The sequence below is a fragment of the Hordeum vulgare genome, chromosome 7H (genome assembly GCF_904849725.1).
Source record: "Hordeum vulgare subsp. vulgare chromosome 7H, MorexV3_pseudomolecules_assembly, whole genome shotgun sequence".
Classification (NCBI taxonomy): domain Eukaryota; kingdom Viridiplantae; phylum Streptophyta; class Magnoliopsida; order Poales; family Poaceae; genus Hordeum; species Hordeum vulgare.
This window is the reverse complement of record NC_058524.1, coordinates 315917929-315941466: the sequence shown is the minus strand read 5'-3', so window position 1 is coordinate 315941466 and position 23538 is coordinate 315917929. Positions and strand designations below refer to the sequence as shown.

At 44.1% G+C, this 23538-nt stretch overlaps 1 protein-coding gene across 1 annotated transcript; it reads left to right on the top strand.

The window, feature by feature from the left end:
• Window positions 1-4755: 4755 nt before the first annotated feature.
• LOC123409838 (glutamyl-tRNA reductase-binding protein, chloroplastic) lies at window positions 4756-15236 on the top strand. The gene is made up of 5 exons (XM_045102708.1): window positions 4756-5197; window positions 6296-6376; window positions 8963-9067; window positions 14063-14212; window positions 14794-15236. The coding sequence occupies exons 1-5, from the start codon at window positions 4826-4828 to the stop codon at window positions 15016-15018; spliced, it is 933 nt and encodes a 310-aa protein (XP_044958643.1). The 5' UTR covers window positions 4756-4825; the 3' UTR covers window positions 15019-15236.
• The last annotated feature ends 8302 nt before the right edge of the window (window positions 15237-23538 follow it).

Sequence of the window (23538 nt, the reverse complement as noted above, 5' to 3'; positions counted from 1 at the left end):
ACTCATACCTTCTAGTGGGGGTGTATGTGGACGACCTTATCATCATGGGTACAGACAAGGCTCACATCACTGAATTCAAGAATCAAATGCAGAGTCTCTTCAAGATGAGTAACTTGGGCCTGCTGAGCTACTACTTGGGCATCGAGGTAACTCAGTCCATGTATAAGATCACGTTGTGTCAAAAGGGGTATGCAGAAAAGATACTTGAAGCGGCAGGAATGAAAGAGTGCAACGGGTGTCACACGCCCATGGAGTGCAGACTAAAGCTAAGAAAGGATGATGGAGGGAAAGTTGCTGATATTTCAGTCTATCGCAGTGTGATAGGGAGCCTGAGGTACCTGGCACACACTAGACCAGATATAACACATGCCGTCAACATCGTCAGCAGGCTCATGGAGAAGCCAACAACAACGCATTGGGCCATTGTCAAGCATATCTTGAGGTACATACACAACACTTTGAGCTACGAGTGCCAATATGTGCGGGAGGCAGTGTTGTTCTGCTTGTGTACAACGACAACGACCATGCTGGTGATATCGGAGATCGCAAGAGAACATCAGGTCAGATCTTCTTCCTGGGTGAGAACCCCATATCGTGGACTTCACATAAGCAACAGATAGTGGCGATCAGCTACTGCGAAGCAAGGTATGTGGCTGTTGCTGCGGCAACCTGTCAAGGGCTTTGGCTGAGCAGACTAATTGGAGAAATGATGGGAGAAGAACCAGCAGAATTCAGGCTCACTGTGGACAACAAATATGCGATTGCATTGGCAAAGAATCCCGTTCACCACGATCGGATAAAACCCATCGATGTTAAGTTCCACTTCATCCGAGATTGCATGAAGACAGGTTAGGTCAAGATCGATTTCGTTGGTACTCATGAGCAGGTTGCAGACGCACTGACGAAGGCACTAGGACGAGTGCGCTTTATAGCACTGCGGCAGAAGCTGGGGGTACGACAAATCGGTGAAGGACGCCGAGCTTAAGGGGGAGATTTGTTAGCCTTAATTAAACTCACGTCGCCTAGACTGTTTTAAATAATGTGTGCATGCGAGATGATGTGACCCGGACATGCACGTAGCTAGGGTGTGGATCAAGTGTTGTTGCACATGCACTGACAACGTTTTCCTTTCCCTGTTTTTCCTCTTGGTGAGCGCACATGCTGTGAGACATGGTCGTGGGATGGCGCGGCCATCGCGGATAATGGCGCGCTCGCCGGGAGGTAGTTAGCTACTCTTCCTCTCAGTCGTTGTAAGATGATAAGAGGAGATAGGGAAAAACAGAAAGAAAGAGTTGCGAAGTTACAACGAAAAACTCCCGCACACCCTCTCTCCCTCGTTCCAGCCTCGTTCCTCGCTTCCCCTCGTTCGATCGGCAATGACAGCGGCAGCCGCCCCACACTCATGTCCATGTGGCAGATTCGAAGGAGCGGCGGGGCGATCCGCTCCGCGCTCGCATCCGTCACGTAGAAGAGGAGATCGGTCGTCGGTGACCAGGCTGGATGGTGACGTTTTAGTCACACTGCTTTGATGGGCTGATCTGTTGGTATGCCATGGCAAGATTGAAATTTTGTTGCATAATGATGACCACGCTATACTTCGACCAAATCCTCAATGGTCTGCGATCTGCTGAATTTCAACTAACAAATAATGGTTGAAACTTTTTTTAAATGCAATGCTCAAATGTAGCAAGAACTCACTTCCTTCTTTACAAGAACATGCATGAGAAATGTGCGTGTATAAATATATTAAGAAGGAAATAGTACATGTCGACACCACCACCGTGCGCCCTTCGCCCGCAACTTAGGGTGCGTTTGGGAGGAAAGTGTTTTTAGAGTTTTTATAGGAATACTATAGTTTTTGAAAAAATCTTGGTATTAAATACTTTGGAGTGTTTGGCTAAAAAAACACGGTAGTTTAAAATATTGTGATATCTTTTAGATTGCAGTTTTCCGTAGTATTTTAAAAAGAGGCCCCGAGCACTTTTTAAAAAACCTAACAAAACTGAGTGTGTCGACGTTGTTATCTATGCAAACTAAATTCGTTGGGTGCTCATTGCTTTCTGCACGTCTTCGATGAATTCGCTATATGCTATATTTTCAACGAACTATAGGATTTGTTGTTGGAGCACACTCGTACACACAAGGCTGGCTTGGTGCATGGCGATGTGGCTACACGTGATTAATCTGATCATGTTGCTTTTTAAGTGCTGCTGAGTTAACACTTGATATACATTGGTTATCACTAAAAACTGCAGCAAAACAACATCAGCCAAACGCTTAGGTGGACTTGACAAAACTGAGAAAAACTACAGTTTATAAAAACCAGAGTATTGGTTGCCCACACGTAAGAATACTATGGTTTTAGAATACTTTTGTTTTTCATAAACTATGCTACCAAACTATTATTGTGTTTGACTGGAAAGGAGCCGCCGAGCTTATGTTGGAGTTATATACCTTGTTTCCACAAAATTATGAAATTCCATCGCCCTAGCAGCCCATCCACTAGTTGACACATGCTTATGGGTCCTTTTACGTCTTAACCTTTCATGAAACATTGTAGCCAGCCACATCGTGATGCTTCGAGTAAATCCACCAAGCATACCATTTTAATTTTTTTGCAAGACCTTATTCTTTTGCAAGACATTTGGAAGTTTGATTACTGAAAAAACAGTGATTGAGCATGAAGACCATGACTCTACCTGACTGATCCAACTGATCAGCACTATGCACTATATCTTGATGTATGACATATATGTTCTCCTTGGTGTTCAACTTCAAATACGCCCATGATGTTGAACACGTAGATGTTTCAGCATCCTCTTCTCAGCCCTCAAAACCTGGCACCAGTCGCCTAGAAAATAAAAAAACATAAAAACTTCATTATTTATGTATAGCAAGCTATTCAATTTGGGATGGATTTGCATTGTCCATTCTATAATATTTAGTAGTATCCAAATATTTGCCATTAATTATGGAATAGGAAGTTTCTAAGATACCACCATAAAATTTTGGATCGCAGGTTGCACAGGTCGGGGCTTATCCTCCTTTTCGGAAAAACATAACAAAAATTTGTAGGGAACAGAAATTACAATAGTTTTGCTAAAACACATCTAGATGTGAGATAGTATTACACATCTAAGTCCTATAACATTGATCTTACGTGGAGATTTGTGTGGGTATTTTCTTTTTCCTTTTCTTTTCCTTTTTACGCTTGATTTAGTCATTTAGATGTGCAATAACCATGTCACGTCTAGAATTCTAGATGTGCCCTAGACACACCCAAATTACAAACACATAACGGTTTTAGGTGCTAGTTTTACACACATATTATAATGTTGGAATTCGTTAATACATGAGGAAGAAAGGGAATATAAAGAACTTACTAAGCACACAATCTTGCTCTTCTCCATAATCAATTAGCATCTTATCTTTTACTAAATCTGCATCGTTCAGACTAACCCTGGACGCACAAATGGGCCGAATGTCGTCAATGAGTACCGCTTAAGCCCCTTGCTTGTGCCTAAAAACCTTTTTTGACTGCAGTAATTAGCGGTGCATAATCAAGAGTTAAGAAAAATTCAAAATAAAAAGGTTAAACAACTAGGCTGAAATTATACTACATGTTTGCGCGAAAAATGAGCCATACTGTACCCAACAGGGCGATAGAAATCAAATTGGAAAAATCGATAGGTTCCTTACCTCTTTTACTAATCCTATACGCTCACTTATCTGTCATGATGGCTTATTTGCATCACAACATCAACAAGAAGTAAGGGATTAATAACTATTAAATCAAGAGGACGTCCAACATGTTGGTTCTATTGTAGATATGCACATTTCGAAATTTCAATCCCCTATTCAACAAGTTAAATTCTCCAAACCGACATAACCGCAACAAAATCACGCAACAGCCCCACGGCTTCAAGGTCCAAATCTCACAAGTCAACATTTTTTTGAATGCGTTTAAAGACCACAAGCTGCCAATCCTAACCTAAAGGTACTATAAAAACACTGCTAAACAGTTATACTTATACCCTAACGGTGAAGGCACCACCACCTGTCACAAACGACCGGCAGTTCAAGCGTTTCGTTGAACAGCCTGCAGGCGCAACCGCACGGGGAGGGGGGGGTGCGGCGAGACCTCCTCCCACATCAACACAAAGGACAGGGAAAGCAAGCAAGCGCACAGAGCACAGGGGCAGCTTGTCGTTACCTGAAGCGGCGGGCGGTTGACAATAGGAGGTGAGGAGCCCCGGCAATCGTCGGCGGGCGTCCACGAGAGCAGAGGAGAAGCGAGAAGTGCGAGATCGGAGAGGAGGAGGAGCGAAAGGTGGAGGCGAGCGCGGCGCCCGACGCGGGCGGGGCGAGCGTGGCGAGCGGGCGACGACCGGCGCGGGCGGTGCGAGCGTGCGGGGCGAGGGGGGTGGCGACCGGCGTGGCGCGACACGGCGTGGGGCGAGCGGGGTGCGGGGCGAGCGGGCGATGACCGACGCAGGTAGATCCAGCGGGCGGCGACCGGCATGGGTGACCGTGTGGGGCGATCGTGAGGGTGCGTGCAGGGTTGAGCAGGTCGCCAATTATTGGGAAGAGGACGTGCGAGGTGTGGTGCAGAGGGAGGATTAGTGATAGTGAAGATTTTGTTAGTTTCATCAACGAAGTAATTAGATCATTGATTCAGTAATTGAAGGGTCCAGATTTATAATTAGATGTGTCCTTTGTTTTTTAGTAGTGAACACATCGAGCCTTCGAGGAGACTTATCCTATAATCTCACGCCTAAAATATCCCTACGAAATCTCTACCCCAAAACGTTTCCCCAATTCCGCCATGTCGTTGACATCCCCTTCCCTCCTCTCTTCCCCGCTCCCCTCCGGCGGCTCCCTCGTCTCCAAGAAGCCGTCTGCTTCGTCGCTCGCCGTCTCAACGGCGAGGCGTGGAGTCCGGGTGGTAGCAGAGGCCGCGGCGGTATCGTTCTCCGCACCGTCGGTGTCGGCACAGCGGACCCAACCGTCGGCAGCCGAGGTGGCGCGGACGGTGGTTGAGCTCGCGCCTTCCGGGACGCTGTCCGTCGTCGGCGCCGACGGCTGGCCGCTCGGTGTCGGCGCTCGTTTTGTCGCCGACGCCACTGGCGCGCCCGCGCTCTGCCTGGCCACAGCGGGAGTGACCGTGCCAGATGCGCGGGCAAGTTTTCACGTTGAGGTGAGGGAATGCGGTAGTTCGACTTCATCACAGTCGAAGACCCCACAGTGGTATGCGCCAATTAAGACCACCAAAGTCCTGTGGGAAGTAAAGTGTGGGTTAAGATCTAATTTCCACACTAGTGGTACACCACAGTCATGTCGTTATTGGAGGTTTTGAGTGTCTTGGGACTCATTTTGCGATGAATATCGAGCTAGAGTTCGGAGACGCAGTTGTGTGCCCTTAATCAAAACTACATAACTATTTTTTTTGAAGACAACCCTTGAGCGGAAGATTATATGTTTTGTTGTTGTTATTGTAGAATTTCTCTGATGGATAGCATTGATTTTATTGCTCTTTAATTGCACTGTAACTGAAAAACGAGAATTATGATCTTCCAGAGGGTTGTCTTGATGCTTTTCTCGTCCCTTATCTTGATGTATATTTGTTTCTGTCATCTCGTGTTGGATATAACTAAGAGATGTTTTGCAGTTGAAACTTTGACCCAATGAGTTGCCCGTGTCAGTTTGGATTTGATGTGTTAGATTGTTGTGTCATTTTGAGAATGTTCCCACATTGTTGGGTGTCCAGTGATATTTGGTTCATTCTACTTATCACTTTGGTTTTGTTCATGTTTAGAGCACTTGTATTTTGATCTGCTATTGGTAACAGTATAGCTGTGGTGAATTTGTTCCTCAGATCTCATTCTTTCTGAATGTGAAGTTATGTCTTGATTTATTTGTTGTTGTTGAACCAATGGCCGAATTCCTAATTACTTTACTGCTTTCAATTTTGTTGCTGCATTGTTGTATTGATGTATTTCACGAAAAACACTTTTTTGTTTTGCTTCATCGTGGTTTGTAAGTTTGTTGATTCAATTTCACCCTTTGATTTGGCATTTTGCACTGTAGACACAGTACAAACACATTTTAGTCTTCAGAGTTTGATGGAAAATCAGTGTTAGTTGTAAGGGTGATTAGCTTCGCCATCGATTGATGTGCCAAAATTATTACCTTATTATGAAATCATATAGGGCCCATAGTCTAACTTCGATATCTATGATGTGTATCATCTTCATGTTATACTCACAGTTTCTTCTTCTACTTTTGGTGGCTGCAGTTTCAGCAAAGTGGAGCCAGGACACCACAATGTACTTTTCTTGGTGCCTTGGCTAAACCTAGTGATGAATATGAGCTCAAGGTAAAGAAAAATTATATCGCATTGTGCTAAGGAGATGTTCGCATTACACCTGCGAACTTCAATTGATTACGAAAGGAATTGTCTACTCTAGAAGTATGGGCTTACGAACTATGTTGGGCACACTAATGATGGCGTGGTGCCATCTCGGGCCTCCTCGTCATCTACCTGTGGGCGCAGGGGCGACACACCAAATCCTAACCGCCGCCGGCATCCCGTGCCCTTCCATCCCCCTCACTACTGCTGGAGGAGGCTGCCGGGCAATGCCCGCACGGCGGACGGTAGCCGTGAGGCGTTTCTCAGCTCATTGAGGTGGCGGGTGGACTTTAGCCATGTCGATGAATGTTGTTTGTTGCGGCTGCGTGTCCCCTAGTCGAGCGCCCTTGGTCGAAGGGCATGAGGCGTGGACTTGTCGTCGGGGGTAGCATGTGGCTTGACGTTCCAGCGTCACTTGTGGTGGCTAGGGTGTGTGACGGGCCTTGTTTTGGCATTCAGTGTCTGCCGATGGCAATCTTAGGTCGACCGACAATAGCCGCGGTGAGTCTAAGGGCCACCTCTGCCTACTTCCCCCTCCTACTCTCTCATGTACCTCCTCGCCTTGGGGCCCGGTGCTATGCCTTTGCACACTTGTGGTGCGGTTGCGTGCTCCATTAATGCCATGGGCTTCTTTGCTGGTGGGCGGCGAGGCTGGGATCTGAGTCCTGTGCTGATCAGTGAATTTAGGGCATCGTGATGGCTGCAAAGGCGCAACCTTTTTCCTGGTTGGCTAGTACTGGTCAGCGGATCGAGGACAAAATGGTGGCTGCAAAGGCCCATTGCTGACTCAGGGGAAATCGACAACAATGAGTAGTCTGCCGATATTTTCTAGCTCGGTTGGTTTGAGGAGGTTTTTTGCGGCCCTCGGGACAAGAAGAGCAGTCGTTTGCTCGACGACCAACAATAGGTCAGTGTGGGTAGGCGATGTTGGAGATTCTCCTGGCGTAGTAACTGTATTCGGTAGCTACGTGCGGTCGTCTTGGTGCTCGATTGGAGTCTGTCTTCGGTTGGTGCCCTGACATGGTGATTTGCAGCATGTCGCAAATGTCCAGCGATGCTTGCCTTATTACCTTGCCTGGTGGCGCTCGTATTCATGCAGTTATTCCCCTTCCCTCGTAGTCGATGTCAATTTTTGCTTGCGGCCATGGGTGTTGCCATGTGTGCAAGCATCATACCACATATCTGGGCATCCTTGTCGTCGATCTGGATTGCCTAGTGCAAGGGCCCTCTGGCCACAGGGCGGCGCCTTGGCTGGTCCATGTTGATCTTTGATGTGTGACGTGTGTTGGCCTGAGTTGGCGGGGCAGTGAGCCATTCATGTTATCTAGCAAGCGTGATTGTAGGTAGAGCTAGGATCTTGTTGTTCTGACTTGGCGGGGTTGCTGTTGATGCGTGAGTTGTGGTCATGAGACTCCGGGAAAAAGCCATGCATGGCCTTTGTCTGTGCTGGTGTCACTGCCTTTGAGCGTCGTTTCCTCCTTGGCGTCGTCGTCGAGTAGTCCAGGTCCACATTCGTCCTTTGTGGACTAATCCCTGCCTTTATGGTCTAATCCCTGCATGAAAACCTAGATATGGCTTGCCGGATCGGATGCCGACGGCATCGACGATGTCGCTCTCTCCCTTGAGGCGTCGTTCTTGGTTGTCTGACCCTAGGTTGACGAGCGTGCATGTGGCACGGGCTATGCACATGCTCTGGCACTGTCTGTAGCTGATAGGTTAGCTGATAGGTCCGCCTGTATCACGTCCGCATGAATACCATGGATGGCATGGCTAGCAGATTGCGGAGGATCCCTTGTTATGTCATCTTGGTCACATAAGGGCATGTGATGGATCTTGACTGATGAGTGTTGGCGGAGGTTGCAATTAGCGAGGGTTGTAGCGATGTGTGGTGGTGTGGCGTTCATAACGCAAGTGCGTATGGTGTTATGATGGCCTCGACACCCGTGGCGGTGTGTGGCCAGCGGGCTGCGACGTCATCGACTATGTCGCCTCCAATGAACGAGCGACCTAGTTCCGCCCTAATGAAACCGCCAGTAGTCGCAAATATCTCCTTCTTCGCAGAGTCAAATGCTCTCTTCTTGTGCATGCGCGCGATTGTGTGTGTGAGTGTGTGTGTGGGGGGTGTGGGGGGGTGGGGTGGGGTGGGTCTGTGATCTATGCGAATGGCATCTAGGCACTTGTTTGGTGGCGCCAGTTGTAACAAATGTTTTGCGACAATTGGTTGTCGTCTTGTCTTGAGTGGTCGGTTGTTTTGGCCTAGCGTTAGGCTTGTAGATTGTTACTTCTATCCTTCCTATCAATGCGTCGATCGAGACAAGCCTTGTGTTTTCTCAAAAAAATTAATAATGTTATGGCGTATGTGAATGAGCAAATCGAACTACAATGCTTGGTTGTGATTCCGGTCTCTTCCTTGAAGTAAGTTAGTATTTAATTTGTTTGGAATGTTTCTGTTAGTTCTATTCCCTCAAAACTTAATGCATTATGAATGGCATATTGTTCATTTCTTGTGTAGTTGGATTAATGGTTTGTAATGTATTGAATTGAATTACGCAGAAGCTGTCTACTAGGTGGGAAACCAAATTTGGGGAGGAGATAGATGAAGATCGTTTGTATCTAATATCTGTAGAGCGGATCTTGCACATGGAAGACTTCAACGAGGTAGATCACATTTATTTCTTTTAGTACTTGGGTTTCCGCATATTGTGATGTTAGTAGAGGGTCCTTAGTCTAATACTACTAGCATGTTTGTTGTAACAATCCCAGTTCCAAACTAGATTAGACCTCCCTACTTAGATCCAACCCCATATGGGTAGCAACTGGGTTAGTCTAATACTACTAGCATGTTTGTTGTAACAATCCCAGGTCCAAACTGGATTATACCTCCCTACTTAGACCTAACCCTATATGGGTAGCAACTGGGTTGTGTTTTAGTCCCGCTTCATGCAAAACAATCGGTTGGTATCTACTACCATCGGATACTCAAGCTTATATGTTGGGTACGACTTCTCTTCTTAAGAAAGGTGGACTAGTCCCTACAACTGCACATATACCATGGCCACGCATGGACCAAATCCTGGACTGAACCTTGCTGATACTTGGTAAACCGCATGGGTGGCCCGATCATGAATTGGAGGTTGATTTGAGGAAGCAACAAGAACAAGGGTAAACAAAGGGGAACAAGAAGAAAACACTCAAATAGGACAAGATCCACAACAAGTACTCCTCAAATTTCAAGTCAATACGAGAAGTGCATCTTAGATTCAAGAACAACAAAGGAAATAAAGGGCAACAAGGGTAGTTCTTCCCCAATCTCTAGGAGATATAGAGTTCTTGAGAGATGGTTCTTCTCCAATTTCTAAGAAGTGGAGGTCTTGAAATTCATAGGTTTTCTTCTCCACTTGGGAGGTTTTGATCCTCAAAGAGGAGACAACATGAGCAAAGCTCTCTCAAGGTCTAGTTTATGCTAAATCCTAGAAAAATGAAGGTGGTACGACTATATAGGTCCTAGGGAACGAGGAATAAGTCAGGGGTACAAAGGACATACCCATAACTCACAGGCAGACCTGTGTTGGGGGGGGGGTTGTGCGCGGTCCTGGGCTTGGGATTGTCCAAATAGCTTATGGCTTGATCCCGTGGGAATGGGTGTCCAGGAACCCGTGCGGATGCGGTGTCTAGAGAGTTTTTGCTTGCTTTTGAACACCATATGCCGTCTTCTTTTCCTCCTTGCCGCTCCCTTTGTACCTGGCAAGCCCTCCTCACTTTCCCTTTGTACCTGGCAAGCCCTCCTCACTTTCCCTTTGGAGGTCGTCATTGTACCTCTTGGAGATGATAGAGCTAAGTTTCCCGATGTTTCAATGACATGAGAGCTACCGATTTTGGTGGAGTCGACTTTGACGATCAGACCAAATGTGTGTTGATGTTGCGCCTTAACAATCGCTAAACCAACTCCGAGAGGCTATTGGCCACGCCAGAACATGATCAACTTGACTACGGAGGTCTAATCCCTGCAATCAATCGAAGAACAAGCAAGAATTAGGATTTGCAATCTGAATATTGCGAATAAAAGATGAATGGCTATTGATGGAAGTTGGGGTTTCATAAGCGATCTTGGCCTGGTTGTTGGACACAAAATATGTCCTCACAAACGACGTACACGAAGTTGCTCCAATCCTAACTTTTAACTATAAACAAACCCAAGTTTAAACGACGCCCTAAGGGTTGTATTTATAGAAAAGGGGGGAATTTCGTCCACCCTTGGCAAGGTTGGACTAAAATCCTTCCCAAGTCGTTTACCCTATTAACATGGACTCTTAAACAGCCTGCAGCGAACTATTATAAGCAAATTCATTATGCGGCAAACATTCTTCCCATATTTCCAAATTATTCTTCAAAATAGCCTTAAGCATGTTGGACAAAGTTCCGTTGACTAATTTAGTTTGTCCATCAGTTTGGTGGTGACATGTAGTACTAAAAAGCAATTTAGTTCCTAACTTAGCCCATAAATATCTTCAGAAGTGGCTAAGAAATTTAGAATCACGATATGAAATAATACTATTTGGCATACCATGCAAGCGGATAATTTCACGAAAGAACAAATCAACAACATTAACAACATCATCGTTTTTATGACATGTACCGTATAAAGTGTGTCATTTCTGAAAATCTGTCGACAATAAATATGCTATCCATCTCCTTCTTTGTTCAATGTAAAGCTAAAACATAGTCCATGTATTTGTCCTCCCACGGAACATTAGGTACTGGCAAAGGCATATATAAACCACGAGGATTGAGTCGTGACTTAGCTTTTTCACATGTAGTGTGGCGAATAAGAAAACGCTCAACATCCCATCTCATCTTTGGCCAAAAGAAATGTGTAGCAAGTACGTCCTTCGTCTTCTTCATGCCAAAATGTCCCATTAATCCTCCTTCACATGCTTTCCGCAACAACAAAAGACGAATGGAGCTAGCTGGAATAGATAGCTTGTTAGCATGGAACACAAATCTATCATTAATAACGGACTTGTTCCATGTTCTTTTTTCTTTACAATTCTGCATTACATCTTTAAATTCAGCTCATGTACATATTGATCTTTGATGGTCTCCAAACTAAACATTTTAAAGTCAAATTATGAAAGCATAGTACATCGATGAGACAATGGATCCAATAACATTTTCTTTACCCTCGTTGCGTTTAATGACACACAAAGGTCTCAATGAGTTGCGTTTAATGACACAAAGAAAGTCTCAATGAATTCAACCCATTTAGCATGTCTACGATTCAGTTTTTGCTTGAGTTCTATTATGTTTCAAAGATGCATGAGTAGAATGTATAAAAAACTCTTTGGGCCATAAATAATGCTGCCAGGTTTCTAAAGTCCGAACAAAAGCATATATATCTTTTATCATAAGTAGAATATTTTAGACTAGGCCACTCAATTTTTCAGAGAAGTATGCAACATGTTTACCATCTTGTAATAACATACCTCCTAAGCCAATACCACTAGCATCACATTCAAACTCAAAAGTCTTATTAAAATCAGGAAGTTGGAGCAAAGGAGCATGAATTAACTTCTCTTTCAATACCGTGAAGGCTTCTTGTGCGGTAGCCCATAGCCCAAACAAAAGATACATAATTTTTGGTAAGCTCATTAAGATGCGCATGAATGGTGCTGAAATCTCTCACAAAACGTCTACATAAACAAGCTGAGTCCAAGAAAACCTCCCACTTGTGTGACCATTTTGGGCCGCGGCCAACTCTCAGTCGCTTTGATCTTGGCTTTATCAACTTCAATTCTCAGTGGAGTAACAACATAATCAAGAAACTTTCCTTGGTCGGTGCAAAACGTGCACTTCCCATGGTGCAATAAAAACGCAAAGGTGTTTGGTCGATGACGTTGAAGGTGTCGCTCACGGAGTACTTGGTCGGGGGGATGTCAATCTTGTAAGCATTGTTGTTGATTCTTTGGATGACCATGAATGGACTATTGACTCGAGGGAGTAACTTGGACTTCCGTTCTTCCGGAAATCTGTGATAAGTAAAGTTTTCGTTTCTAAAACACCCCTGTATGAAATATAGTAAAATTGTCTTTCCCATTTCCCCCACTGCGATCCTTGCGAAGATGCACCCACATGGGGTCACTGGGGTTGATCGGGAGTTTACCACCCCCAAGGAGGGTGATGCCGGCTTGGAAGTAAGAACGGCGGGAGCAAGTCATCGTGAGCACTCCCGTCCTGTCAGTAGGGCCCGGGATAACTTGTTGGTAATCTCCACCGATGAAGAAAGGGATGACTCATATGAAGGTTGCCGCCACCGCCGTGGAGTGCAAATGGGGTCCTGCAATCCCCTCGCCATCGAAATCCGAGAAACTCTTTTCCCTGGCAAGTTCAAGCAGCTGGTCTTCAAGGCTTTCTCCCCAGATCACAACCCACTATAGTTCCTGGAGATGTAGTGATACGGGCAAACTGTTGGGTCGATTTGAGGAAGAACACGAGAGGAAATCGGGGGAAAACACAAGAGGAAACACAAGGGATAAGTCTCACCACCAAATACTCAACCAAATTACAAGGCAATACAAGAGGTACATCTAGATCCAAGAACCACAAAGGACACAAGTAACTAGGTAGTTCATCCCCAAACCCATAGGAGAGATAGAGGTCTTCATGGAGGGCCTCGTCCAGCTGGGTCGCTAGCTCCTTGAGCATGAGGTTGATGTTGCCGCCTTCGACTTTGTCATCGTCCACCATCGTAGAAGATTCTGATGGTAGATGGAACACACTTTAATTACTCGGACTAATAGATAGTAATACTCTGAATTCCGATGCTTTATTGATGTTGGGAGAAGCCCAACATATAGGAGGAATACCGACTCAGAAGGAAATACAATCTGGACTCTGAAACAGCTTCTAATCTGGACTCTGAAACAGCTTCTAATCTGGACTCTGTGCCTAATACGAATCTGAACCTAATAACTAATCTGGACTCTACACCTAATACAAATCTGATCCTAATAACTTGTAGCAGTACAGGAATCCTAGCCACTTTCGGCTGGACCAGGGGGTGGTGCGGCCAGCGCGGAGGCCCTCAGACCATGTGGTTCCCCACATAACAATGATGCTAACTGAATATTATACAGTTACAAAGATGGTTTCTCAACTGCTTTTATTTTGCTAATTACCTTTAGTATCATATATTTAACGTAGTGGTGAAGTACTCCCCACTTGTGCCAAGAGGTCATGGGTTCGAACCAGCCTCTCTGCATTGCAGGGGTAAGACTAGGTTCCTATAATCCCTCCCCAGACCCCACCTTGTGTGGGTGCTTCTATGCACTGGGTCTGTCCTATCATATATTTAAGATCCATCTTTAGCATGTTATGAATTTACTGATTTGTGTGTTACTCCATTTTTTTTCCTACTTATAGATACATGTTTGAAGAGTCTACAATACCTTAGTACATTGTGGTTTTCATTTTGCATCAAAGGATTAATGCTTTGAACTTTTCTGTACTTGGATTTTGCCAGCGCAATTTGGCACTAGGAATTTGCTAATGATTGAGATGGCGATGTTGCATACCTTTTCTATTTTGCCAGTGCAATTTGGCACTAGGAATTTACTAATGATCGAAATGGTGATGTTGCATACTTTTTCTATCCAGGGCCGTGTGTGGGTAGTCCCGTCAGAATACAGTGATGCAGAACCAGATCCCCTTCGAAACTTTGCTGAAAGCGTTGTTGAGGAAATGAATAGCGAACATGCTGAGGACGTTCATAGGATATACAGTATTTACGTCGAATCAGATTTTCAGGTAAGAACTTATTCTGTTAATCCTTGGTTTGTTTCTCAATTGTTGGAAAAAAAAACTATGGAAGAACATATTTTGTTTCCTTGGAAGTTAACATAGAGCTGTAGAGTTATTTATATCCAGCTTCTTACACTTCAAAGCAAAAAGGCACAACTAACTTGTGCATCAGGCATATGAGTTATGAAATTGAAGAGGGATATAAATATAGCATCTTTTTTGTTCCTTTTTCGAAGAAACATAAATTTATATGCTGGTGTAGGAAATTTCTGATTTCATTTTTCTAGAAAACCTCATTTTATATTCCCAAGATACCATATGCAACTTTGAACAAGAATCAGAGAGGAAGCATCCCTTTGGGTTCGGGCTGGGGCCACTGGCCTTGGGGTGATCATGCCGCTGACCTGGGACGTTCACTAGTTTTTTGCTTTTTTGAACCCCTGTAAACCTCCTCCTCGGAGGCGTGTACTGTTAAACTCTCTCCCTATTCAATGAAAAGAAATGCAAAGTCTTTGCGTTTTCTCGAAAAAAAAAATTTGAACTGCTTTGCTACAGAAGAATTAACAATCTCCCATGTGTGGTAATAGGCATTGGATGTAAAGATGATTTGGGTAGACAGACTTGGTTTTGACTTGCACGTTCATTCTGAGGAAGGCATCTTCGCTGTTCGGATACCTTTCTCAAGGCAGGTCTCTGACCAGAAGGCGGTGAAATCGTCATTCAACATGATGTCTCATCATGCATGGGAGGTGGAAAAGAGTTATGCCACCCCAGAGTTTGAGAAGGTACAATTCTTGAAGAAGGTCACATAGATGGTGTGATATCTGTATTCGATACGATACCTCCATGGTCTGTATTTTTCTGTCATTTAGATGACTAGTTGTGATATTCTCTGCCTCTTAACACATATTATCTTTGTGTATTTCCATCCATCTCTTTGCCTTGTTTACCATAGATTAGTGCCATTCTGTAATAAGAGCAATGAATTTAGACGGTAATGTTTGATATATATTGTAGTTGGTTCACCATAGTTTCACTTTCACCTGTATCTTTCATGTCGGAATTGTTATCCTCCGTTCCTAAATATAAGACCTAGAGATTACACTATGGATTACGTACGAAGCAAAATGATTGAATATACACTCTAAAATATGTCTATGTATATTCATATGTACTCCCTCCGTTTGAAAATATAAGTCTTCTAAAAAAATTCATTAGGAGTCTACATACAGAGAAAAATGAGTAATCTATACTTTAAAGTATGTTTATATACGAATAATATGTTTATATACATCCATATGTAGTCCACTAGTGAAATCTTTAAAAAGACTTATATTTAGGAACATATGTAGTCCACTAGTGAAATCTTTAAAAAGACTTATATTTAGGAACAGAGGGAGTAGTTTATAGTGGAATGTCTAAAATGTCTTATATTTAGAAACGGAGGGAGTAGTCCGTATTGTTCTGTGGTCAGATTTCTGTTTTTCTTGTCTTCAGTTTCTAAATATAAGTATTTTAGAGGTTCCATTAATGGATTATATATGAATGTATATAGACATACTTTAGAGTATAGATTCATTTATTTTATTTCGTATGTAGACTCTTAGTGAAATCTCTTGAAAGAATTATATTTAGGAATGGAGGGAGTAGGTACTAACCTTGTCATCTTAAGGTCATGGATTCGTTAAACAATACTTCCTTCGTCCGATGATTAGTGTACATATATATATTTTAGGATAAATTATGAAATGGAGTAAAAAATGTTATCTCCCCTCTTTAATTACGCACCCTCAGTGAGCTAAGTGCATGTAGAAATTAAGGAGACTATGTATATAATGTTATTGTTTTTTATTAGAAACATTTTTTTCTATTTTGAAATGCATTGGGAAGATAAAAATACATTTTTTTATGGATAAATTTTAAAGTCAAACGTACATTCTACACTGGATTCTTCACTGGACGAAGGGAATATGTATTACTTGTAGGTTTTTGAATCATGTTGTCTGGGTCCTTAAATTAGACAACATGCATCTTGCTCATCATAGATAAACAACTTAATAATTAATTATAAAACTACTATAAAAAATAATCAGAAATCTGTGATGTCATTTTAAATCTGTGATGTTGAATACATGTATTTTTATTAAATTTACAAAACAAGTATACATGATTTTTATTTGTGTATAAAGGATTTGTCAAAAACCTGTGTGGTCAATAGCCACTGCTGTATCTCCCACGCCTATGAGGACTTATTCAAGGCATGGAAGGAGAAGAATAACAAACATGAAGATCAAAGGACCGTATCAATGTTATTGTAAAGTACTGCAAGATGAATGATTTATTTGTTCGCAATGTTATCTCCTCTTTTGTTTGATCTTTCTTCACGGAAATGAGTAGGAAAGTTTTTTTGCCGTTGTCTCATTTCTCCGGATATTGGTCTATTTCCTCTTAATATGTTTAGACCTGCACAACAAGCAAGGAAACAAGGTTTTTGTATCGAAGTGTTATCGTTAGTAAAAATGGGAGAACCAGCAAAAACCCTTTGAAAGATCGATCAAAACACACAATTGAAAGTATCAAATTAAGGAGGCATCAAGTCCCGCAAGCTCAAACATTGCTCGCACTCGAGCAAACAAGAAATAAAAAGAATGGAGTTGAAATTGACAATTAGGTTAAAATATCTTACGAGCTTGTGAAGAAGTAATATATCCATTCTCACAAATCCTGCAATCTTAATTTAGAGAATACTTACATTTGAATGGTTGCATCGAAGCTTGCTACCTAGTCACGAATAGTTTTCGTAACATTAGTTCTAGTTCACAATGCAAGTCTCCCTAGGTAGCTAGGCGCAAAGCAAACTAAGGCACTTATCTAATAGAATGTTTTTTTGTTTTGTTTTGGTTCTTTTCTTTGAAACATAAACAAGAGGCAATTTTTAAAGAAAACATGGACTTGAGTACCTCACCAACATTGTTGGGAAAATCGTTAACTGGTAGCTGCTCGGTTGGCTAGTAAGCAGATGATTAATAGGCTAATCGACAAGTTAATCATCCATCTAATCAATTAATCGGATGATTTATTAGTTTATCGGCTACTCGGTGACCCTATAAGTAGAGATCACTCGACAAGTTAATTGGTTAATCGAACGAATTCTTGGACAGCGCTCACCAACACCCATGACTCGCAAGTGTTAAGATTAAATTACAATATGTAATAAAGGGAAAATCTCCCCTTGCTCAACGGACGTGCGCTTGCACCCGCACGGACGCTTATGTCCCTCTGCAACCGAGGCATCTCCCTGGAACCAACGCCTCATGTAGATCGTCGTGTCTCTCCGGGAGATATATAAGCATCCTGTAATTCATTGATCAAGATCATTTAATCACTTGATTCAAACATGTTATCAACACTTGCCTACCATAAAGAGCGAAAGAGAATAGAGAAAGAGAGAAGGGAAGGAGCATTCACCGCCGATGAGATGCCAAGCCCTGTCTCCTTTTTCCTTCGCCTCATGTGCTAGGACGGTCGCCGCTACCACCTCATCTCTCGTCGTCGCCATGGAATGGGTGGACTCCGACGTTTCCGTCGCCAGATGCAGGCCATCCGCCGCTGGACGCAACCACCATGGCACTAGGAAGGGCGCGCGTGGAGGTCACCGCGCCTCTAGATGCGGCTGCCACGCCGTTGGATGCGCCCACCGCGGTGCTCCTCGCGCCCGTGGACATACGTCGATGGGGTTTGACCCCTGGCTTTGACCCCTGGCTGGTGGCCGGCCCGAGCGCCCCCGCGGAGCATGGGGCCACAACTGCACCTGCTACGCCCCCGGGTCTCCGCCTCCACCCCCTCCACCTTCGCTGACCCAGCTCGCGCCGTAGACGCCCACGCCGATAGCTGAGAATGTCGGCCCGAGCCGTGGCCCTCCTGGCTATGCTCGTGTCCCGATGCGTGCCTTCATGGGCGAGGAGGCCGCTCTCGGCATCGTCTTAGCACGCGCCCACGATGCCTCCCGCGTCATCCACCTCAGAGTTAGGGTGGAGGGCGTCGATGCCAATGCCCCGCCACCGCAGCACAGGAACGCGGGCTCGAGCAACCGCGTGGAGCGACACTTCGTCCGCCTCTTCAGGCACGCCGTCGCTGCCCTCGACCGTCGCCCCGGCGACCGTGTCGGCTCGTGAGATCCAACGAGCCTCGGTTTCTTCACCGCTCCGTTGAGGGAGGTCCTCACGGCCACGTTGTCGCCGTTTCTTTCTTCATCGGACGAGGCAAGCTGCTCTCTGCTATGCCAGTGACGCAAGGTGGGGAGGCGCTGAAGGCCTTGTTGACGTCGGCGGCCTCTCCTCCCGTCGTTGCTTTGAGCGGAGGTGGGGATCTATTGATGGATTGGATAGGGTATGTGACCCTTATCCGTAACCACCCTCTCCCCCTCTCTTACGCGGTGGCTGGTCTGGACCGGCCAAATGCCGGGGCGGCCTAGGCCCAGACGTCTGGCTACCTTCTTCTGCTCAGCTCTAGGCCGGCCCGAGCGGGACTCGTTTTCATTTTTCTATCTCTTTTAGTTAACTTCAGTACTAATTATTGTATTAGTGCAGTTCGCCTATTACTTACATTCTAGTCGAGTTCTAGATTTATTCTAGTTAGGACTTCTATAATTAGCTGTGTTTATATTATGCAATGGCTTGATAATTTAAATAAAACTAGATTTCATCTGGGAAGAATGACATGTTCTATGTGTTTACCACGTATCAAGTTCCTTGAACATGTTTTTGCGATTGAGATCATCTTCTCTCGCGTATCAAACCTACAATTTTTTGAATATTTGTCCCTTGTTATATTTGGAATCACAAACTAATGATTTGCTATGTATTGTCCATTCGCACACTATCCCCTCTTACTATGAGGTGTACGCTTCATCAATCTCGACAAGCGATTACCTGCAATGTGTATTCCTTGTATTCAAATTGTAGCATACACAAGGTAATAGCAATGCAGCCTATTACTGTGAGATCTAAGTGATCTTCAATGTGTTATGTTCACACAATTGAGGTTGAGATTCTTTCAAGTTTTCACTTGACTATCAATTTTTTGCATTCTCATTACACAACCACGATGGTCTTTAATTTACCCATCGTAAATTAATTATCTCTCATTTCCCGTGTAGGCAAAGATGACTGCCAAATAGTTTGAGGAGCTTGCACTCAATGGCCACAACTACCCTACACGGGTTATGGACTTCAAGATCAATCTTGCATCCCGTGGGATAGCGCGTGCAATCCAGCACCCGGAGACTCCTCTCTTGAGCGGAGCCACGTCGCTGAGAGAACAACAGAACTATGATGCTTTATTCATCATAAGAGCATCTTCAACAGCCGCCCAAAAAGTGTTCCATGCGCTAAATTATTCTTTTTTGGGCGCCGGACAACTCCAACAGAGGCTGCAAAATTATGCGCGCGCTGGAAAGTTTTGGGCTCGTGCTGAAAAACGCTATCGCGCTCACTATATTTGAGGCGCCGGCTAGCGCGCACAGCAAACATTGGGTCGCTGCAGGTGGGGACGCTGGATTGGGCGCCACGCTAGCGCGCGTATGTTGGAGATGCTCCGGTCCCCGCGCATTAAAAGTGCTACAGTGGCGCCCTAAAACTTTTATTGGGCGCGAGTTTTTTGTGCGGTTGTTGGAGATGCTCTAAGGCATCATATTCATCCAGATCTCTAGTCTGAATATTTATAGGAGGAATCTCCTAGTACTCTGTATCTCACCTTCAAAATGAGGTATGAACAACAGAAGGCAGTAGTCCTGCTAGAAGCACTCCATGATTGGACTCGTCTCCACCTTCAGGATTTCAAGTCCATTGGTGAGTAAAATCATGCTCTTCATAAGATATGTTCCAAACTGTTTTTGTGAGAAGGAACCTACTGAGGGGGAGAAGATAGATAAAACTTTGTCTACTTTTCTCCCTTTAGATAGGATCCTCCAACAGCAATATCGTGCTCGTAACTAGACTGTCTATTCGGAGCTGTTCACATGTTACTTCAGGCTGAAAAGCATGATGAGCTAATCGCTGAGAATGGCTCTCAACGCCTAGTTGGGGCACTGTTGGAAATATGCCCGAGAGGCAATAATAAATTAATTATTATCATATTTCCTTGTTCATGATAATCATTTATTATCCATGCTATAATTGTATTGATTGGAAACTCAAGTACATGTGTGGATACATAGACACCACTCTGTCCCTAGTGAGCCTCTACTGGACTAGCTCGTTGATCAAAGATGGCTAAGGTTTCCTAGCCATAGACATGAGTTGTCATTTGATAATGGGATCACATCATTAGAAGAATGATGTGATGGACAAGACCCATCCGTTAGCATAGCATATGATCATTCAGTTTATTGCTACAACTTTCTTATTTGTCAAATACATGTTTCTTCGACCATGAGATCGTGCAACTCCTGGACTCCGAAGGAATGCCTTGTGTGTATCAAACGTCACAATGTAACTGGGTGATCATAAAGGTACTCTACAGGTATCTCCGAAGGTGTCTGTTGAGTTGGCATGGATTGAGATTGGGATTTGTCACTTCGTATGATGGAGAGATATCTATGGGGCCTCTCGTTAATACAACATCACAAGAAGCTTGCAAGCAAAATGACTAAGGAGTTACTTACGGTATGATGTATTACGGAACAAGTAAAGAGACTTGCTGGTAACGAGATCGAACTAGGTATTGAGATACCGACGATCGGACCTCGGGCAAGTAACTTGATGATAGACAAAGGGAACTACATATGTTGTCATAAATGTTCGACCGATAAAGATCTTCGTAGAATATGTAGGAACCAATATGAAAATCCAGGTCCCGCTATTGGTTATTGACCGGAGAGGCGTCTCGGTCATGTTTACATCATTCTCGAACCCACAGGGTCTGCACACTTAAAGTTCATTGACAATATAGTATTATGTGAGTTATGTATGTTGGTGACTGAATGTTGATTCGGAGTCCCTCATGAGATCATGGACATAATGAGGATCTCCAAAATGGTTTGGAGGTAAAGATTGATATATTAGATGGTCTCCACAAGGGTTCCGGAATTCACCGGAGGAGTTTCAGATGTTTTCCGGAAATGTTCTGGTGAGAGGATACTTTGGTTGGGCCAAGGGGTAAGGCATACGGGGCTTTAGGTTGGTGCAAAAGGAAGTTTTGCCGAGGTCACGGACCAGACGCCACGGACCCTGGCGTCTGGACCTGGACGCCGAGGATCGTGGAGTCTGGTGTGAGAGTCTAGGAAGGACTCTTCCTTGCGTTCCAAACCGACTTTGGGCAGGCCCTCTCCCCAAGTTACGACCCGAGGGCTCAACATATAAATAGAGGAGCAGAGCTAGCCCCTAGAGCACAATCTTTTAGAGCCTCCTCTAGTTGATCTAGTTCTAGTTCTAGTTGGTCCTAGTTGACTAACTAGAGCTAGCCCTAGCTACCTCTAATCCTCATAATTAGAAGCACAATGTGGTTCTAATCTCCTTCTTCTAGTTCATACTTCTCTCTAAATCCGTTGTTCTTGGCGAGGCCCTGCGGAAATAGTTTCACCACCACCGACACCATTCCTTCATGCTGCGGGAACTCATCTACTACTTCACCCTTCTTGCTGGATCAAGAAGGCGAGGACATCATCGAGTTTTTTGTGTGCTGAACGCGGAGGTGTCGTGCGTTCGGTGCATGATCGGAGCAGATCATGAAGGTGTACAAATATATCAACCGCATTGATAAACGCTTTCTCTTAGCGATCTACAAGGGTATGTAGAAGCTCTCCCCCTCTCGTAGCTATGCATCTCCATGGGTAGATCTTGCGTGTGGGTAGATTTTTTTTGTTTTTCATGCAACGTTCCCCAACAGTGGCATCATGAGTCAGGTCTATGCGTCGATGATATGCACGAGTAGAAGACATAGGAGTTGTGGGCGGTGACATTCATATTGCTTACCATCAATGTCTTATTTTGATTTGGCGGTATTGTGGGATGAAGCGGCCTGGACCAACCTTACATGTCCACTTACATGAGACCGGTTCCACCGACAGACATACAACTTTTTTTGCATAAAGGTGGCTAGCGAGTGTCAATTTCTCCCATTTTAATTGAATCGAATTTGACTACGGCGGTCCTTGCAGAAGGTTAAAAGGCAACTTGATAATCACCGTTGTGGTTCTGCGTAGGTAAGAACGGTTCTTACTAGTTGCCTGTAGCATCCACGTAAAACTTGAAACAACAAAGTAGAGGACGTCTAACTTGTTTTTGCAGGGTATGTTGTGATGTGATATGGTCAAGACATGATGTGATATATGTGGATGTATGAGATGATCATGTTTTGTAATAGGTGCACGACTTGCATGTTGATGAGTACGACAACCGGCAGGAGCCATAGGGTTGTCTTTAATTTATTAAATCATCATATAATTGCTTTACTTTATCACTATGAGTTAGCAATAGTTGTAGAAGCAATAGTTGGTGAGACGACCACGTGATAACACGATGATGAAGATCAAGATGATGGAGATTATGGTGTCATGCGAGTGACGATGGAGATCATGACATTGCTTTGGAGATGGAGATCAAAAGCAAAAGAAGATAATGGCCATATCATGTCACATATTTTTTTAGTGCATGTGATGTTTATCCTTTATGCATCTTATTTTTCTTAGAATGACGGTAGCATTATAATATGATCCCTTCACCTAAATTTCAAGATAAAGTGTTCTCCCCGAGTATGCACCATTGCTAAAGATCGTCGTTTCGAAGCACCTCGTGATGACCGGGTATGATAGACTCTATGTTCGCATACAATGGGTGTAAGCCAGATTTACACACACAAAATACTTGGGTTACACTTGACGAGCCTAGCATGTACAAACATGGTCTTGGAACACTGGAGACCGAAAGGTCGAACATCAGTCATATAGTAGATATGATCAACATGGAGATGTTCACCATTGATGACTACCACATCTCACGTGATGATCGGACATGGGTTAGTTGATTTGGATCTTGTATCACTTAGACAACTTGATGGATGTGGATTTAAGTGGGCGTTCATTAGTAATTTAATATGAACTAAAATTTATCATGCACATAGTCAAAAAGTCTTTGCAAATTATCTTGTAGATCAACAGCTCATGTTGTAGCTCCCTAGTATTTTGATATGTTCCTAAAGAAAACTAAGTTGAGAGTTGATAGTAGCAATTATGCGGACTAGATTCGTGATCTCAGGATTGTCCTCATTGCTTCACAGAAGGCTTATGTCCTCGATGCACCGCTCGGTGCACCACCCCCTCGAGCATCGTCTGT